Source organism: Eleutherodactylus coqui, chromosome 1 (assembly GCF_035609145.1).
Source record: "Eleutherodactylus coqui strain aEleCoq1 chromosome 1, aEleCoq1.hap1, whole genome shotgun sequence".
In the NCBI taxonomy this organism is placed as follows: Eukaryota; Metazoa; Chordata; class Amphibia; order Anura; family Eleutherodactylidae; genus Eleutherodactylus; species Eleutherodactylus coqui.
The window spans coordinates 269,715,124-269,730,522 of record NC_089837.1 but is presented as its reverse complement, the minus strand read 5'-3'; the positions used below and the strand labels follow the sequence as shown (position 1 = coordinate 269,730,522).

At 42.2% G+C, this 15,399-nt stretch overlaps 1 protein-coding gene across 5 annotated transcripts in view; it reads left to right on the top strand.

The window, feature by feature from the left end:
* Positions 1-15,399, top strand: part of SPDEF (SAM pointed domain containing ETS transcription factor) — a 212,573-nt gene that overhangs the window by 99,121 nt on the left and 98,053 nt on the right. For 4 of the 5 annotated variants that reach the window (XM_066608772.1, XM_066608780.1, XM_066608764.1 and 1 more), the window contains exons 3-4: positions 13,763-13,960; positions 14,061-14,108. In XM_066608772.1, coding sequence (XP_066464869.1) covers positions 13,763-13,960; positions 14,061-14,108 — 246 coding nt within the window. The remainder of the gene's footprint in view (positions 1-13,762; positions 13,961-14,060; positions 14,109-15,399) is intronic. The other variant, XM_066608788.1, reaches the window with a different exon arrangement.

Genomic DNA, 15,399 nt, shown 5'->3' with positions numbered 1-15,399 from the left:
AAATGGTGAACATATGTTTTTCCGGTATCTCTATTTTATAAGATTTTAAGATTTTCCGTGTGTACACCAGATAAACACCAGTACCAAATTAACTCGGGCGAAGCCGGGTATATCAGCTAGTATATTATAAAGCTGAGGTAACATATAAGCTGCGCTGTGATTGGTTGTTATCTCGATATATAAAAACGAATGTGTGTATGTCTGCGCAGCAACGCGCAACGGGTAAGCTAGTCTATATATATAAAATTGAATGTATGCGTGTCTGTGTGTCTGTCTGTCTGTGTGTCTATTTGTCCTTTATGCGCTACTACACCATTCATCCGATCGCCGTGAAACTTTGGGAAGTTGTTGAGTTATTGATTATGTCATAAATAGGAAAAGTTAATGGGTCCCAACTCGATTATTCAATTCTAAGCACTAAAGAATTAGCGTCCAAATTTTACGTATTAAGGAATCTAATTCTCTCACTTCCCGATGTAGTTTGGCATGTGCATTGATTATGTCATAAATAGGAAAAGTTAATGGGTCCCAACTCGATTTTTCAAATCTAAGCGCCAAAGAATTAGCGTCCAAATTTTACATACGGAATCTAATTCTCTCACTTTGCGATGTCATAGAAATATGAAATTTGGCATGAGCATTGATTATGTCATAAATAGGAAAAGTTAATGGGTCCCAACTCGATTTTTCAAATCTAAGCGCCAAAGAATTAGCGTCCAAATTTTACATACGGAATCTAATTCTCTCACTTCCCGGTGTCATAGAAACTCGACATTTGGCATGAGCATTGATTATGTCATAAATAGGAAAAGTTAATAGGTCCCAACTCGATTATTCAATTCTAAGCGCAAAAGAATTAGCGTCCACATTTTACATACAGAATCAAATTCTCTCACTTCCCAATGTCATAGAAACTTGAAATTTGGCACGAGCATTGATTATGTCATAAATAGGAAAAGTTAATGGGTCCCAACTCGATTATTCAATTCTAAGCGCTAAAGAATTAGCATCCAAATTTTACGTAGTAAGGAATCTAATTCTCTCACTTCCCGATGTAATTTGGCACGTGCATTGATTATGTCATAAATAGGAAAAGCTAATGGGTCCCAACTCAATTATTCAATTCTAAGTGCCAAAGAATTAGCATCCAAATTTTACGTATGGAATCTAATTCCATCACTTCGCGATGTCATAGAAATATGAAATTTGGCATGAGCATTGATTATGTCATAAATAGGAAAAGTTAATGGGTCCCAACTCGATTTTTCAAATCTAAGCGCTAAAGAATTAGCGTACAAATTTTACATACGGAATCTAATTCTCTCACTTCCCGGTGTCATAGAAACTCGAAATTTGGCATGAGCTTTGATTATGTCATAAATAGGAAAACTTAATGGGTCCCAACTCGATTATTCAATTCTAAGCGCTAAAGAATTAGCGTCCAAATTTTACGTAGTAAGGAATCTAATTCTCTCACTTCCCGATGTAATTTGGCATGGGCATTGATTATGTCATAAATAGGAAAAGCTAATGGGTCCCAACTCGATTATTCAATTCTAAGCACAAAATAATTAGCGTCCAAATTTTACGTACGGAATCTAATTCCCTCACTTCCTGATGTCATCTCTATATATATATATATATATATAATATATATATATATATATATATATATACATACATGAATGTCTGTCTGTCTGTCCTGTATGCATTACTACACCATTCATCCAATCGCTATGAAACTTTGGGAAGTTGTTCAGTACACACCTGGGAATATTACTGGCATTGTTCAGTACACACCTGGGAAGATTACTGGCATAGCACAACTATCCTACGATAGGTGGCGCACGTGCAAGCATCGTCGACAGTTATGCCCCCCAGACAAAAATTGTTTGATTTCCATCTCAAGCACGAAAGCAAAAGGCATTACGAGCAACAGGATGCATGTTCAACTACAAAATGATGCATCCGCCGAATTCGCTTGACAATTGCTGGATATTGAGAATGCTCAGGTAAAATGAAACCTGTGCTGTGATTGGTTGCTATTTCTTATACTGCTGAGGCAACATGAAAGCTGTGCTGTGATTGGTTGCTACTTCTTATACTACTGAGCTTACATGAAAGCTGCGCTGCGATTGGTTGTTATATATTATACCACTGAGGTAACATGAAAGCTGCGCTGTGATTGGTTGTTATCTAGATATATAAAAACTATTGTATGTATGTATGTTTGTCTTTGCAGCAACGCGCGACGGGTAAGCTAGTTAAAAAATAAAAATGAAAAAAATCAAATGAATTTCAAAGATCGCTCTGTGTAAACGCAGCCAACGATGAACTAATTCCTGTTGGATGGTGTGATTTCTGCTATACAAAAATGTACCAATACGCTAGTGAATAATTATTTTTGTTTTATTTACTACTACAAAACCTTGGCTTTGCAATTAAAACCTGCTCCATGACTGTCTCATTATTCTACACTACTGTATAAAAGTTTTAGGCAGATGTGGAATAAATGCGGTACATTTTTTCAAAAAATAGAAGGCATCTGAATGACTCCAAATTTATTCAGCAGCAGAACAATGCCCCAAACATAAGAACAATATCATTAATAACCATTTTCAGTAAAAAAGAACAAGGAGTTATTTTGCTTTTTATTGAAAAGTATACAGGTACAGTACTTGTAGTTGCTATTGTGGTCACATGATTGGTTCATATGAACACATGTCAGTTATCTCTTGGGGGTATAAACTGTTCTATCCATAATCTCCCCTCCAGACACAGAATATTCAAAACAGTTAAGCAGGAAAGCAAGTTTTACTGAGTGGAATAGGAAAATAGTCTGTTAGTGTTACTGTTAATATGTATATCATTATGCAGTATTATGCAATATATGTGAAGATATATGTGAATATGAGGGCAAAAAAAAGTGTTGCAAAGTTTCAACAACACATTGTTAACACTTTTCAATGTGAATTATGTTAAAATCCTGCCTCTACAACTATCTACAGCATGTATAGGGAAGCAGGGAACAGTCAGAGCTGCCACACTGGCAAGCCGGCTTACATAGAACTCAGTAGAACTAAGCTTGTTTGTACTACAGCTCACAAGGATAGGTCTGCTGGCATTCTGTGAGCTCCTCTGACTGCTCCTGACTCAGCCAGAGAGAGCATATTTATTACAATAGCCAACAAAAGATGTGAATATGCAGCACTCACCACAGCAGGGCTTGATAAAAGCAGAGATTTCTTTATTGCATGTGCATAATACTAATACAAGTGAAAAGTAACAGCTGTTTTGCGTTGGCTGAGGCTTTTTTGAGCTTTTGCACGGTGCACATATCATAGCGTCCTAAATAATTGGATGACAGGCTTTCACCATTGTAACAAAACAAAAAAAAGAAATAACTTCAAATAATTATAAAAACACAATTAAATCATTGCAATCATTCAAACCAAGAGCTCCTCATGCATTTGTAACACTGGATAAAAGAGAGGATTCAAAAAGATTTAGACAAGTTTGAAGAGTGGGCGGGGACCAACAGAATGGTGTTTAACAGGTAAAATGCAAAATTCTACATTTGGGCAAGAAAAATGAAAAAAGCACATAAAGAATGGGAGGAATTGAGCTAAGGCTGCATTCACACGAACGTATATCGGCTCGGTTTGCACGCCGAGCCGATATACGTCGTCCTCATCTGTAGGGGGGGGGGGGGGGATGGAAGAGCCAGGAGCAGGAACTGAGCTCCCGCCCCCTCTCTGCCTCCTCTCCGCCCCTCTGCACTATTTGCAATGAAAGAAGGCAGGACAGGGGCGGGGCTAAGTTCAGAGAATTAGCCCATCAATAGGTCTCCACCCATACTTGTGATGGAGACAAGATACAAAAGTACCCATACAGAATAATCTCTTAATGTGGGTGTGGGATCAAGGTGTTTAATTCAATATGTTCAGAAAACACATAAGGCCTTGTTCACACAAGCGCTGTTTTCGCACATTAGAGGCAAGGGAAAAAAGTGCTTCTATAATAACCTATGGTTTCCTATAGAAGCGTTCACATGAGGGAATTTTAGACACGCTAAATACTCGCAGCAACCAAGGATAGGACATGCATGTCTACAATGCCTGCATCTGTCTGTGCTGCGAGAAAAGATTGGATCTGACCTATCTTTGGTGCAAGCTGCACAGGAGTTTCCATTGAGGGCTGCAGGATAGCACCACTGTACTGCCTGTGCGGACGACTCTCCGCACCGGCTGGCAGATAGAACACATGGCCGGCAATGAAGCAGGTCATGCAGGGAGACATCCGATGCGGCCGTCTTATCGTGTAGTAACACTGACTGAGCCCTTACTCATATGGGTGCTGGAGTCTATGGAAACTCCTTTGCAGGAAAAGAAGATTTCTGCCAACCAAGGGAATACCTCGCTGCTTACAGCAGGACATTTAAAACATGCTGCCCACAAACACATTTTAAATGTCCCGCTGTAAACTCCTGTTAGTCCTTACGGGGATGAGGGGACTCCTAAAGGTTTCCCTTAATCCCTGCGGGGACAAACAGGAATTACAAGCCTCTATGGCATCCTCTCCCCATACACAGCCTGGCCTGTCAAGACCCTCCAAAAGGTCAAGGCCAGCAGAGCCACTGAATTCTATCTCAGAGGAGTCCCTTGTACCCCTGTCAGAAGTTGAATTAGAGGACCCACTGCCACAAGCTGAGGACGAGAAAAAGTGTTACTTCTCTTCCGATGATATGGAACATCTCCTCAAAGTGGTGAGAGTGACCATGCAAGTTGAAGAAGACCATACGCCCAGAACCATCCAGGATGAAATGTTCGGAGGGCTCCAGTCCAGAAGGAAAACGATTTTCCCAATAAACCAGACCTTAAAGTAAGTCATCTCAGATGAATTGCAGGAGCCAGAAAAGAGACTCTCAGTCTCAAAAGAAATTAAAAACAGACTATATAGAGAAACCCCGAAGGCCAATATGCAGATAGCCTAAGTGGCTAAGAAAACCCTGCTACCCTTTGAGGATGCATCACAACTTTCAGATCCCATGGATAAGAAGGTTGACAGACTGATGAAGAAAGCATGGGAAGTGATTCCTACACCATGGAAGCCAACATTGCGGCAACATCAGTAGCCAGGTCTATGGTTCTGTGGCTAAACCGAATGGAGACCTCAATAAAAGAACGGGCTCCCAGAGAGGAAATAGCTAGCTGCCTTCCCCTCCTAAAGATGGCGTAATTGGTCAGATATGGTGCAAAAACCACAGTCCTGAGTAACACTCCAAGATGAGCTCTATGGCTAAAATCGTGGTCAGCAGACGTGACATCGAAGAACAAGCTCTGTGCAATCCCTTTCCAGGAAGAATACATGATCGTCCCTGTCCTGGACAAAATCCTCGAGAAGGTGGGGGACAGGAATAAAATCCTTCCGGATGGAAGGTCATATAAGAAACCACCCTTTTCAATAAGGGCACAGCAGCCACCTCCAGAGACCAAAGGAAAAGGGAACACAGGGAGGTGGTCATACACTAAAGGAGGTCGGGGTAAGGAAATGTAAGTTTTTAACCTGACGGTGGGGAGTAAACTATTACGATATCTGAGCTAGTGGTGGGGGGTAACATCCAACCCCTGGGTACTAGAAATAGTTGAAAACGGATATCAAAGCGAGTTTAACTTCTTCCTAACCTCCCCAGGGTCCCCGCAAGGAACAGGAAAATTTAATAAAGAGCATTCAGGAACGAAGAGATCTGGGAGTCATTATGCAGATTCCTGAACACGTTAGGGGTGAGGGGTTCTATTCCCCCTTTTTCTTCATCAAAAAAACAAATGGCTCTATAAGAACTATCTTTAATCTCAAGGCCCTAAACAAATTCATTTTCTTCAGGAAATTTAAAATGGAAACTGTTAGATCCATCGTACCTCTAATAGATCTTGAGAGTGCCATATGCACCATAGACCTTAAAGACGCATATTATCACATCCCAATAACTGCTGCCCACCACAAATACCTAAGGTTTGCCTTGCAAACTGACGATATAATTTATTACTACCAGTTTAAGGCTTTGCCGATCAATATCTCTACCGCCCCTAGAGTCTTCATGAAAGTAGTGATGGAAATGATAGCCTACTTCAGGAGAAGTCAAATCCTTATCTTCCCTTATCTGGAAGATTTCCTGCTGGTGTTAAAATCAGCGGAAACCATACACACAGTCTTGTCTGTAGTATTGTCTACATTAAACAACTTGGGGTGGTTAATGAAAAGAAAAAAGTCAGACCTGATCCTGGGTATGTTAAAGATATATCTAGGTGTACTCCTAGATTCCCACACCCAGGAATCACGGCTCCCCCCATCCAAGAGGAGGGACCTCATCCAGTCAGTTTCATCCCTGTGTCAAGCAACGACAATATCCACTAGAGAGGCAATGAAATTTCTGGGCCTACCAACAGCTTGTATACAGATAGTCCCATGGGCCCAAGCCCATACCTTACAGCTGCAATGTTTTATCCTTGCCCGTGGGGACAAACGGCAAACCTCCCTAGATAAAAAGGTGAGCCTGACCGTTCAAGTTAAAGAGTCCCTGTGCTGGTGGACTTTCCAGAGTAACCTTAGCAAAGGTACCCCTTGGTCACAAAAACCTCTATATCCATCACGATGGATGCAAGCAAGACTGGGTGGGGAGCACAAGTAGCTGACTTTACTTTTCAGGGAACCAGGGACTCTCTAATAGCTGCATGCCCATCCAACTTTAGGGAGTTAAGGGTAATATGGGAGCCCCTTTATGCGGCAGAACCCCACATCAGCAGAAGGCATGTAAAAATTCTTACAGATAACATGACAGCCTTATCGTTTGTTTGAACACGATACCCGCACTTTTAACAGCTGGCAGCAAGGATACTACGCTGGGCAGAATCCACAGTGCTATCCCTCTCAGCAAGCCATCTGAAGGAATCTACAACTACTGTTGCAGATTTTCTCAGCAGGCAAAGCGTCCTCCCAGGAGAATGGCGACTGAATCAACAGGCCTTCAATCTCCTAACACATTAGTGGGGACAACCGCAGATCGACCTATTTTCCACAAGGACAAATACAAAATGCAAATAAAAAAAGCCGGGACTTTTATTCCCTCAATCAAAGGGACAATCAATGCGGGGTAGACGCCCTATCTCAGAACTGGGACGTAGATATGGCTTATGCTTTTCTCCCCTTCCCACTGATCCGTCATATCCTTAAAAAGGTTCAGGTCAGCTGAACAGCAGTAATCCTAGTCGCTCCTATGTGGGACAAGAGACCTTGGTATCCTAATGAAGACCCTAACAATCCAGGGCCTGCTTCAGCTACCAGTCGAGCAAGATCTCCTATTCCAGGGTCCACTAACTAACTCGAGAGTCGAGAAACTGAAGGTAGGAACCTGGATGCTGAAGGCATAATACTTTGGGGAAAAGGGCTCTCACAAAAAGTAATTACTACTTTGGGCAAAAGCCGCAAACCTGTAACCACAGCTATTTACAACAAAGTGTGGAGTAAATTATCAGAATACTGTAATCTAGATCAGAGTGAAGCCCCAAGCTTAGATATACTCATAATTCTGTTTTTTTCTGCAAGCTGGCCTGGAAAGGGCTTAAGTTCAAGCACCCTTAAAGTACAGGTGGCAACATTAGGATCCTGTTTGGATTTTCCCTTAGCTGAGCATCGCTGGGTCCGCAGGTTCCTTAAAGGGGCTGACAGACTCCGGCCTTTTTTCAGGGAAACCTTTCCAACATGGGACCTAAATCTGGTCCTAAATAGTTTTTGTAGGCCACACTTGGAACCCCTCTCCCAACTCCACATAAAGTTACTCACACTTAAAATCAGTCTCGTGGTAGCCATAACCTCGGCTACAGAGTGTGGGGGAATTACAGGCATTATGTTGTGTGGAGCCGCATATGGTAGTGCAAGACGATAAAATCATCTTTAACCTAGATTCTGCCTTTCTTCCGAAGGTAGTTTCTAAATTCCACAGAGAGCAGGCAATTACCCCACCCTCTTTCTGCCAGAACCCCCGTAATGACAAAGAGAGAGAATTCCATAGCTTAGACTTCAGGAGGGCTGTTTTAGCATATCTAGAGGCAACCCAATCCTTCCAGAAACATAATAACCTCTTTGTCCAATTTCAGGGGTCAGGCAGAGGAAAGACAGCGTCTAAAAGTACCATTGCAAGATGGATCAGGATGGCCATCCAGGAGGCATATAAAGCCAGGGGTCTTGATCCTCCGGAAAATATCAAGGCCCACTCTGCAAGATCCCACTCTTCCTCGTAGGCAGAAAAAATCACATGCCTCCGCTGAACAAATCTGTAAAACGGGTACCTGGTCCAGTCTGCACACATTTATTAAGCACTATACGGTTAATGTGCAGTTTGACAAGGACCTGGGATATGGATGGAAAGTCCTCCAGACAGTAGTCCCACCCTGAAATACTTATAATTTGGTATTACTCCATATGTAAATGGGGCCGTCGGGATGACGACTGGGAAAAGAATAAATTACTTACTGGTAGTCCTTTTTGCGGGAGTCATCACAACGGCCCATAGTTCCCTCCCCTATAGAATATTTATGTTCTTTTACCAATGTAAAATGTTACAGAATAAAGGAAAATTTTGGTTCAGTATACATTGTCCACCATTATAATTTGAAAGTCACTGAGGAGATGGTGGAGGCGAGGTGCTTTAAGGGCTCTTACTGTCCCTACCGAGGTCAAAGAGCAACCTCCATATGTAAATGGGCCCGTTATGATGACTCCCAGAAAAAGTACTACCGGTAAGTAATCCATTCTTTTTAACCCCTTAGTGGCAAAGCCTGTTTGCTCCTTAGTGATGGAGCCAAATTTTGATATGTCACTTTAACATAGAATAACTCCCTAAAGGTTTTGCATATCCAAGTGATTCTGACATTGTTAATGCAATTTAGAGGGGAAAAAATCAAATTTCATATTTTTGCAAATACGTCATTTTAAAGGCAGTTTTTTTCTATAGTGCAAATGAAAATGACGATTTACACCCCAAAAAGGATACCCCCATTTGTCCTGTGCTCAGAAACCTACAGATTTTGGCCCTCATCTTATGACCACACACACAGCGGGGCTCAAACAAAAGGAGCAGCCGGTGGCTTTTAGAACAAATATTTTTCTTGAAGGTGATTTCAAAACAATAGAGAACCCCCACAAATTACCCCATTTTGAAAACTAGACCCCTTATCCCCTTAAGGACATGGCCTATTTTGGGCCTAAAGACGCAACGATTTTTGGGAGATTTTCATCTCCATTTTTCAAAAGTCATAACTTTTTTATTTTTCCGTATAAGGGCTTGTTTTTTGTGTGGCGAACTGTAGTTTTTGATGGTGGCATTTTTGGGTCCATAGACTATATTGTAAAACTTTTATTATTTTTTTTAAGATCGCAGAGAGAGAAAAAGCATCAATTCTGCCATAGATTTTTAGTTGTTTTTTTTTTTACAGCGTTAATCATGCAGCATAAATGACACAATCTTTTTTTTCTGCAGGCCGGTACGATTACAATGATAGCAAAATTCTTACCTTTTTGGGGGTGTTTTCCACTTTTCTGCAATAAAACCTCTTTTTTTTGGAAATCTTTTTTTTTTTTCTAAATCGCTGCATTCAAAGTACTGTAACTTTTATTTTTTCATGGACGGAGCTCTGTAAGGGTTTATTTTTTGCGAGACGAGCTCTAGTTTTTATTGGTACCATTTTGGGATACATACGACTTTTTTGATCACTTTTATTGCGTTTTTAGGGAGGCGAAATGCTAAAAATTAGCATTTTTGCCTCAGTTTTTTAGCGTTTTTTTAAACGCTTTTTTCCGTGCAGAGTCAAAAGCATGTGCAATGTATTGTACGCATCATTATGGACATTATTTTTTTTACACTGTTTGTGTCCCTCTGGGGGACTTAAAGGGGTTGTCCCGCGGCAGCAAGTGGGTCTATACACTTCTGTATGGCCATATTAATGCACTTTGTAATGTACATTGTGCATTAATTATGACCCATACAGAAGTTATAAGAAGTTTTTTACTTACCTGCTCCGTTGCTAGCGTCCTCGTTTCCATGGAGCCCGTCTAATTTTCGGCGTCTAATGGCCAAATTAGACGCGCTTGCGCAGTCCGGGTCTTCTTCTTTCCTCAATGGGGCCGCTCGTGCAGGATGCCGGCTCCGTGTAGCTCCGCCCTGTCACGTGCCGATTCCAGCCAATCAGGAGGCTGGAATCGACAATGGACCGCACAGAAGCCCTGCGGTCCACCGAGGGAGAAGATCCCGGCGGCCATCTTCAGCAGGTAAGTAAGAAGTCACAGGAGCGCGGGGATTCAGGTAAGCGCTGTCCGGTGTTCTTTTTTAACCCCTGCATCGGGGTTGTCTCGCGCCGAACGGGGGGGGGGGGGGTTTGAAAAAAAAAAAACCCGTTTCGGCGCGGGACAACCCCTTTAAAGCACAGCACTGATGATCGCTGTGATAAGGTGCCTTATTGCTTTTACAGCGATCACAGGCTATGGCAATACAGGACGCCGGTATCTGGCATCCTGTTGCCATAGCAATCAGCCGGGCTCTTTACGATTATATTGCGAGAGCCCAGCAACTTCACAGAGGAAGCGCGCTCCCTCTGTGAACTCTTACCCTGCCGTGATCTACGTAGATTGTGGCAGGGAAGGGGTTAACAGCGGGGGCGCATCTCGGATGCATCCCCGCTGTTGCAGTGGGAGCGCATCTCGGATGCACCCCCGCTGTTGCAGCGGGAGGCCGGCTATCACTGACAGCCGGCCTCCTACTGCGGGATAGCGCGAGATCTGCTATGATCTCGCGCTATCCCTATGATGTAAGGGTGCGTCATTTTAAATTTCCCGGACCCTCCCCAGCTTCTGCACTTAAGTCTGCCTTTTTTCCAATGGGTGCATGCGTCAAAGATGGAGAAAGGTCAGCAGATAAAGATCCCGCCAGAGGCCTAAGGTAAGCAATTTTTTTCCTCCCCTCATGGATCAGATCTGTGACAGGAGGTGATATTTAAACTTTTTTCCACATTTACGTGATTGCCGTTGGATAGCGTCGATCACATGACCAGGGAACGCGTACCAGGGCACCCAATGAAATCTCTAGGCTCTCCACTACATTTGGTAGCCAGAAGCAGGGAAATTTTAAACTACCATATCGCCGCGGGACATCGCGGAGGACAGGGGTGAGTATTTTCACCTCCCCTTATATGTCCACTCCATGAGGGGAGGTGAAACTTTAACTTTATTTTACTTTTTAGAACTTTTCGTTGATCACTCCCTGTGGTCCCTGGTGTCATCTCCTGCAGGATATTTCAAATGTCCCGCCCCGATCTGGTCGTCTGCGCATGCATCGCCATTTTCACTTAGGCGCACATGCACAGAAGACGCCGGAGGCTCCGTTCTGGACCAGATTCTATTTCCCTTATTTGCATATTACCCAGAGGAGCATGAATGGCCTTTTGAGTCTCTTCAGAAAATATAGCGTTTCTGACCCTTGTTTCCCGTATAGCATTACATCGCGGTGTCATGCTGGAAAACATTGCTCTTGTTGGGGTTCATATTTGTGCGAGGTTTGAATGTCTCGCAACGCACAAATCTTGCATGATTTTAGCACCCATTTGAAGCTGGCCTAAGTGTTTGGCTTATATTTTTCAAATTTCTTTTAAATCCACTTTTGACATTGACTCTGCATGGATTTCCAAAAAAATGTAGCGTGTGAGACCACATTAAATGTATATTGGGGGAACCCAATGATTTTGGTGGAACCAGCTGACTATCTAATGTGTGTGGGACTGTCCTGGCTCTTCCCTGACTGCACATGTTGGGGGAAAGAAGAGCAACCATGTTGGATTTTAACATTCCTAATTCTTTGTTCCCACAAGAGATAAGAAATCTGGCAGCAGCTTAATCCAGTTTCCCTACTGAAAAAATATTTTTGTGGGGAAGTTGGGAGGAATATCTTCTGTCTATATGTGGGCATACATATTAGGCCTGATTCATATGACTGTATATACGCAGCTATTTCGCTACGTCAAAAACTCAGGCAACAACCGTAACCATCTGAAGCCTTCCACTATATTTATTCAGACAAACGTTTTTTGGCTGCGAAAAAAAAATTGCGCCAGCAAAAACAGCACATAGGCGACCATTTTCGGTCACCAATTTTAAACGCTGCGTCCAAAGATAGGACTTGTCCTATATTTCACCGAGATACACTGGAAGCTCCCATAGACTCCTATGGGAACTGAAAAAAGGGAGGGGGAGGGAATTTACCTGCGTCCAGTGCTGGGAAAAGGACAGAGCTGGCTCTATTTAAGCATCAGTAGTCATTCCAAGGATAGCTGCCGATTGAAGGATTTCCGCACTGCAGCGTATTTTCTTTTTTGCTGATATGCAGTAGCCGTCTGTGCAAACGGCATAAAATATGCTGCTAAAGTTCGGGACTTGAGCGTGGCTATTCTTCATTCATGCAATTTTACGGTGCATACGGTTGTGTGAAAGAGGTCTTAGGGCTCCTTTCCACTGGCGATAGCGATATCGCTGCGAGAAAATCGCAATGTTAAAATCGCAGCGCTGCAAAAACGCAAGCTTTTGCGTTGCGATGCGAGACATCTCGTTTTCCATTGCTCTCTATGGGTGACAGAAAAATGCAAAACGCTGAAACAATCCTACTGCTGCGATTTTCAATCCTCGCATCGCAGCTTGCCCTTAAACATCGCTAGTGGAAAGGTTGTCATAGAACAACATGTGTGGGACTTTCCTGCAAGAGCTCGCACTCTCGCATCGCACTGAAAATGTGCGATTACCTCGCCAGTGGAAAGGAGCCCTTCGTCTTAAGTTTGTCAAAATGGATGATTTTACCCACAATGTTTGTTCATCAGATGTAATTTAACAACAAACAAAGTTTTAGCTGACTAATGACAAACAGTTGTAGTCTAAAACGAAGTTGGCTGTGTTATTGGAGAGTAATTAAAAGGACAATCTTTCAATGAAACAATTTTCTAAAGAGAAATATTGTTTGTACTTTGCCCAGTGTCATTGAAACATGTTTGAGCAGTTTAGACCAAAATTAGAGGTTTTGGCTGACAATTATTCAAGTTGGTTGGCTATCCGAAAGTCCTTTTCACGTGACAACTTTTTGTCAATGTGGGCTTATTGATTCTGCATAACAACTACAGATTCAAAATACTGACTAAAAACTGTCTTCTGAAAGTGGTCTTATAGTATGATTCTGCAGCTTGTGTATGGATTTCTACAAACCCATTAAATCTATGGAACAATCGCAAACATTTCTGCCACGTGATCATACACTTAAACTGTGCTTGTATTATATTACGCTTATATGGATATATGGATGTTTGGCAATTCAATGTTTAGTATTTGATTAGTTTATTAGACAAATGTGTTACTGTGTGATTTGGTGATTTACATGTCATGGCAGCATTTGTATTGTTTTGCAACTGTGATACCTGTCTGGTGAGATATTTTGGGTACCGTCCTGCTGAAAATGAATGAGAATTCATGAAATGACAACATATTTTTTTGCTGCGATCTTGTAGAGGTTTTTTAGGCCTAGGCAACAATGAGACTTTTGTTGATTAATTTTAACTATCCAGTGATTGTATCAAATTAAGTGAAATAATTACATAATAATGAATGAAAATCAAATTGCTTATAACACACATGAAAATACATATTACAAGTCTAAGAATTTTTCCTTTTAAATCAGATCCCATGGAATGGTCCTCGGGTAATGTTCAGAAGTGGATACTATGGACAGAGCACCAATATCGTCTGCCGCAAGTGGGTCGCAGCTTCCAAGACTTAACAGGGAGAGACTTATGTGCACTGACAGAAGATAGCTTTAGAGACCGGTCCCCATTGTGTGGAGATGTCTTATATGCTCATTTGGACATTTGGAAGTCAGGTACCAATTCCTAAGTGACTAATAAAACTAGAGTAGCATACTAGAACCCTGTGCAAGCCTATTGTTTGTTTTTTTTTAAATATTGTGACTCTTCTTGTAGCAGCCTGGATGAAAGAGAAGACGGGATCTGGAGACATGAAATATTGTGGTAAGAAAGGAAATCTCAATCTCTTCCTCTTTTGAGTTTTGTCCAGACTTTGTGTACTCCCACAACTCTTGGCATATAAGCATATAAACTGACTTCTAATATAAATAAGCCTACATGCTTTTTCTTGCACCACACTTTGACCCCTTTGTTTTAACTTTGGTGTATTATGTTGGTGTCATTAAATGACACACATGCTCACTGATGCCATAAAATCATCAAATGTGAGTTTAATACATTCAGGGACCTGTCAGGTGGGTTGAAAGTTACAATGTTAAGTCCATGGGTGTGCTCTGCTGTGCTCTAGGGATACGCTGGAATGAGTGAAGTGTTGCTAAGCAACGCAGCATCTACCGCTAAGCGGCACCATACACTTCCCAGCCAAGAGAGATAGAGAGACAGCAGTAGAGAGTAATAGAGAGTGATAGAGAGAGCAATAGAGAGACAGTGAGAAAAAGAGCGATGGAGAGACAGCGATGGAGAGAAAGACAACAATAGACAGAGTGAGAGAGTGATAGAGACAGAGAGCATGATAGAGACAGTGTGAGAAAGAGCGATAGAGAGACAGAGAAGAAGCGATAGAGACAGTGAGAGACAGAGTAATAGAGAGAGAGACAGTGAGGGAAAGAGTGATAGACAGCGATTGAGAGAGACAACAATAGAGAGACAGAGAGAGCAATAGAGAGACAGACTGAGAGAGCGATAGAGAGACAGTGAGAGAAAGAGCAATAGAAACACAGAGAAAGTGAAAGACAGAAAGAGAGATAGTGAGACAGAAAGAGCAATAGACAGACAAACAGAGCGATAGAGAGAGAAACAGAAAGAGAGCAATAAACAGAGAGAGAAAGAGTGATAGAGAAACAGAGGGAGAGTGATAGAGAAACAGAGAGAGAGAGCAATAGAGAGACAGACAGAGATAGCAATAGAAAGACAAATAGAGATAGCAATAGAGAGAAACAGAGAGAGAGCGATAGAGAGAGAGCGATAGACAGAGAGAGAGCGATAGACAACACAGAAACAATTTCAACAACACAGAACAAGAGCGATAGAGAGGCAGAACGAAAGCGATGGACAGAGGGAGCAATAGGGACAGAAAGAAGGGGCGATATAGAGAGAGAGACAGCGAAAGAGGCAGATAGAAAGAGAGAGGCAGGCGGAGAGTGACAAAGAGATAGACAGAGAGAGAGAAAGACAAAGAGAGAAAGACAGAGAGAGAGAAAGACAGACAGAGAGAGAAAGACAGACAAAGAGAGAGAAACCCCAAGAGGCAGAAGCCAATTAGCCCTTTTGGGGG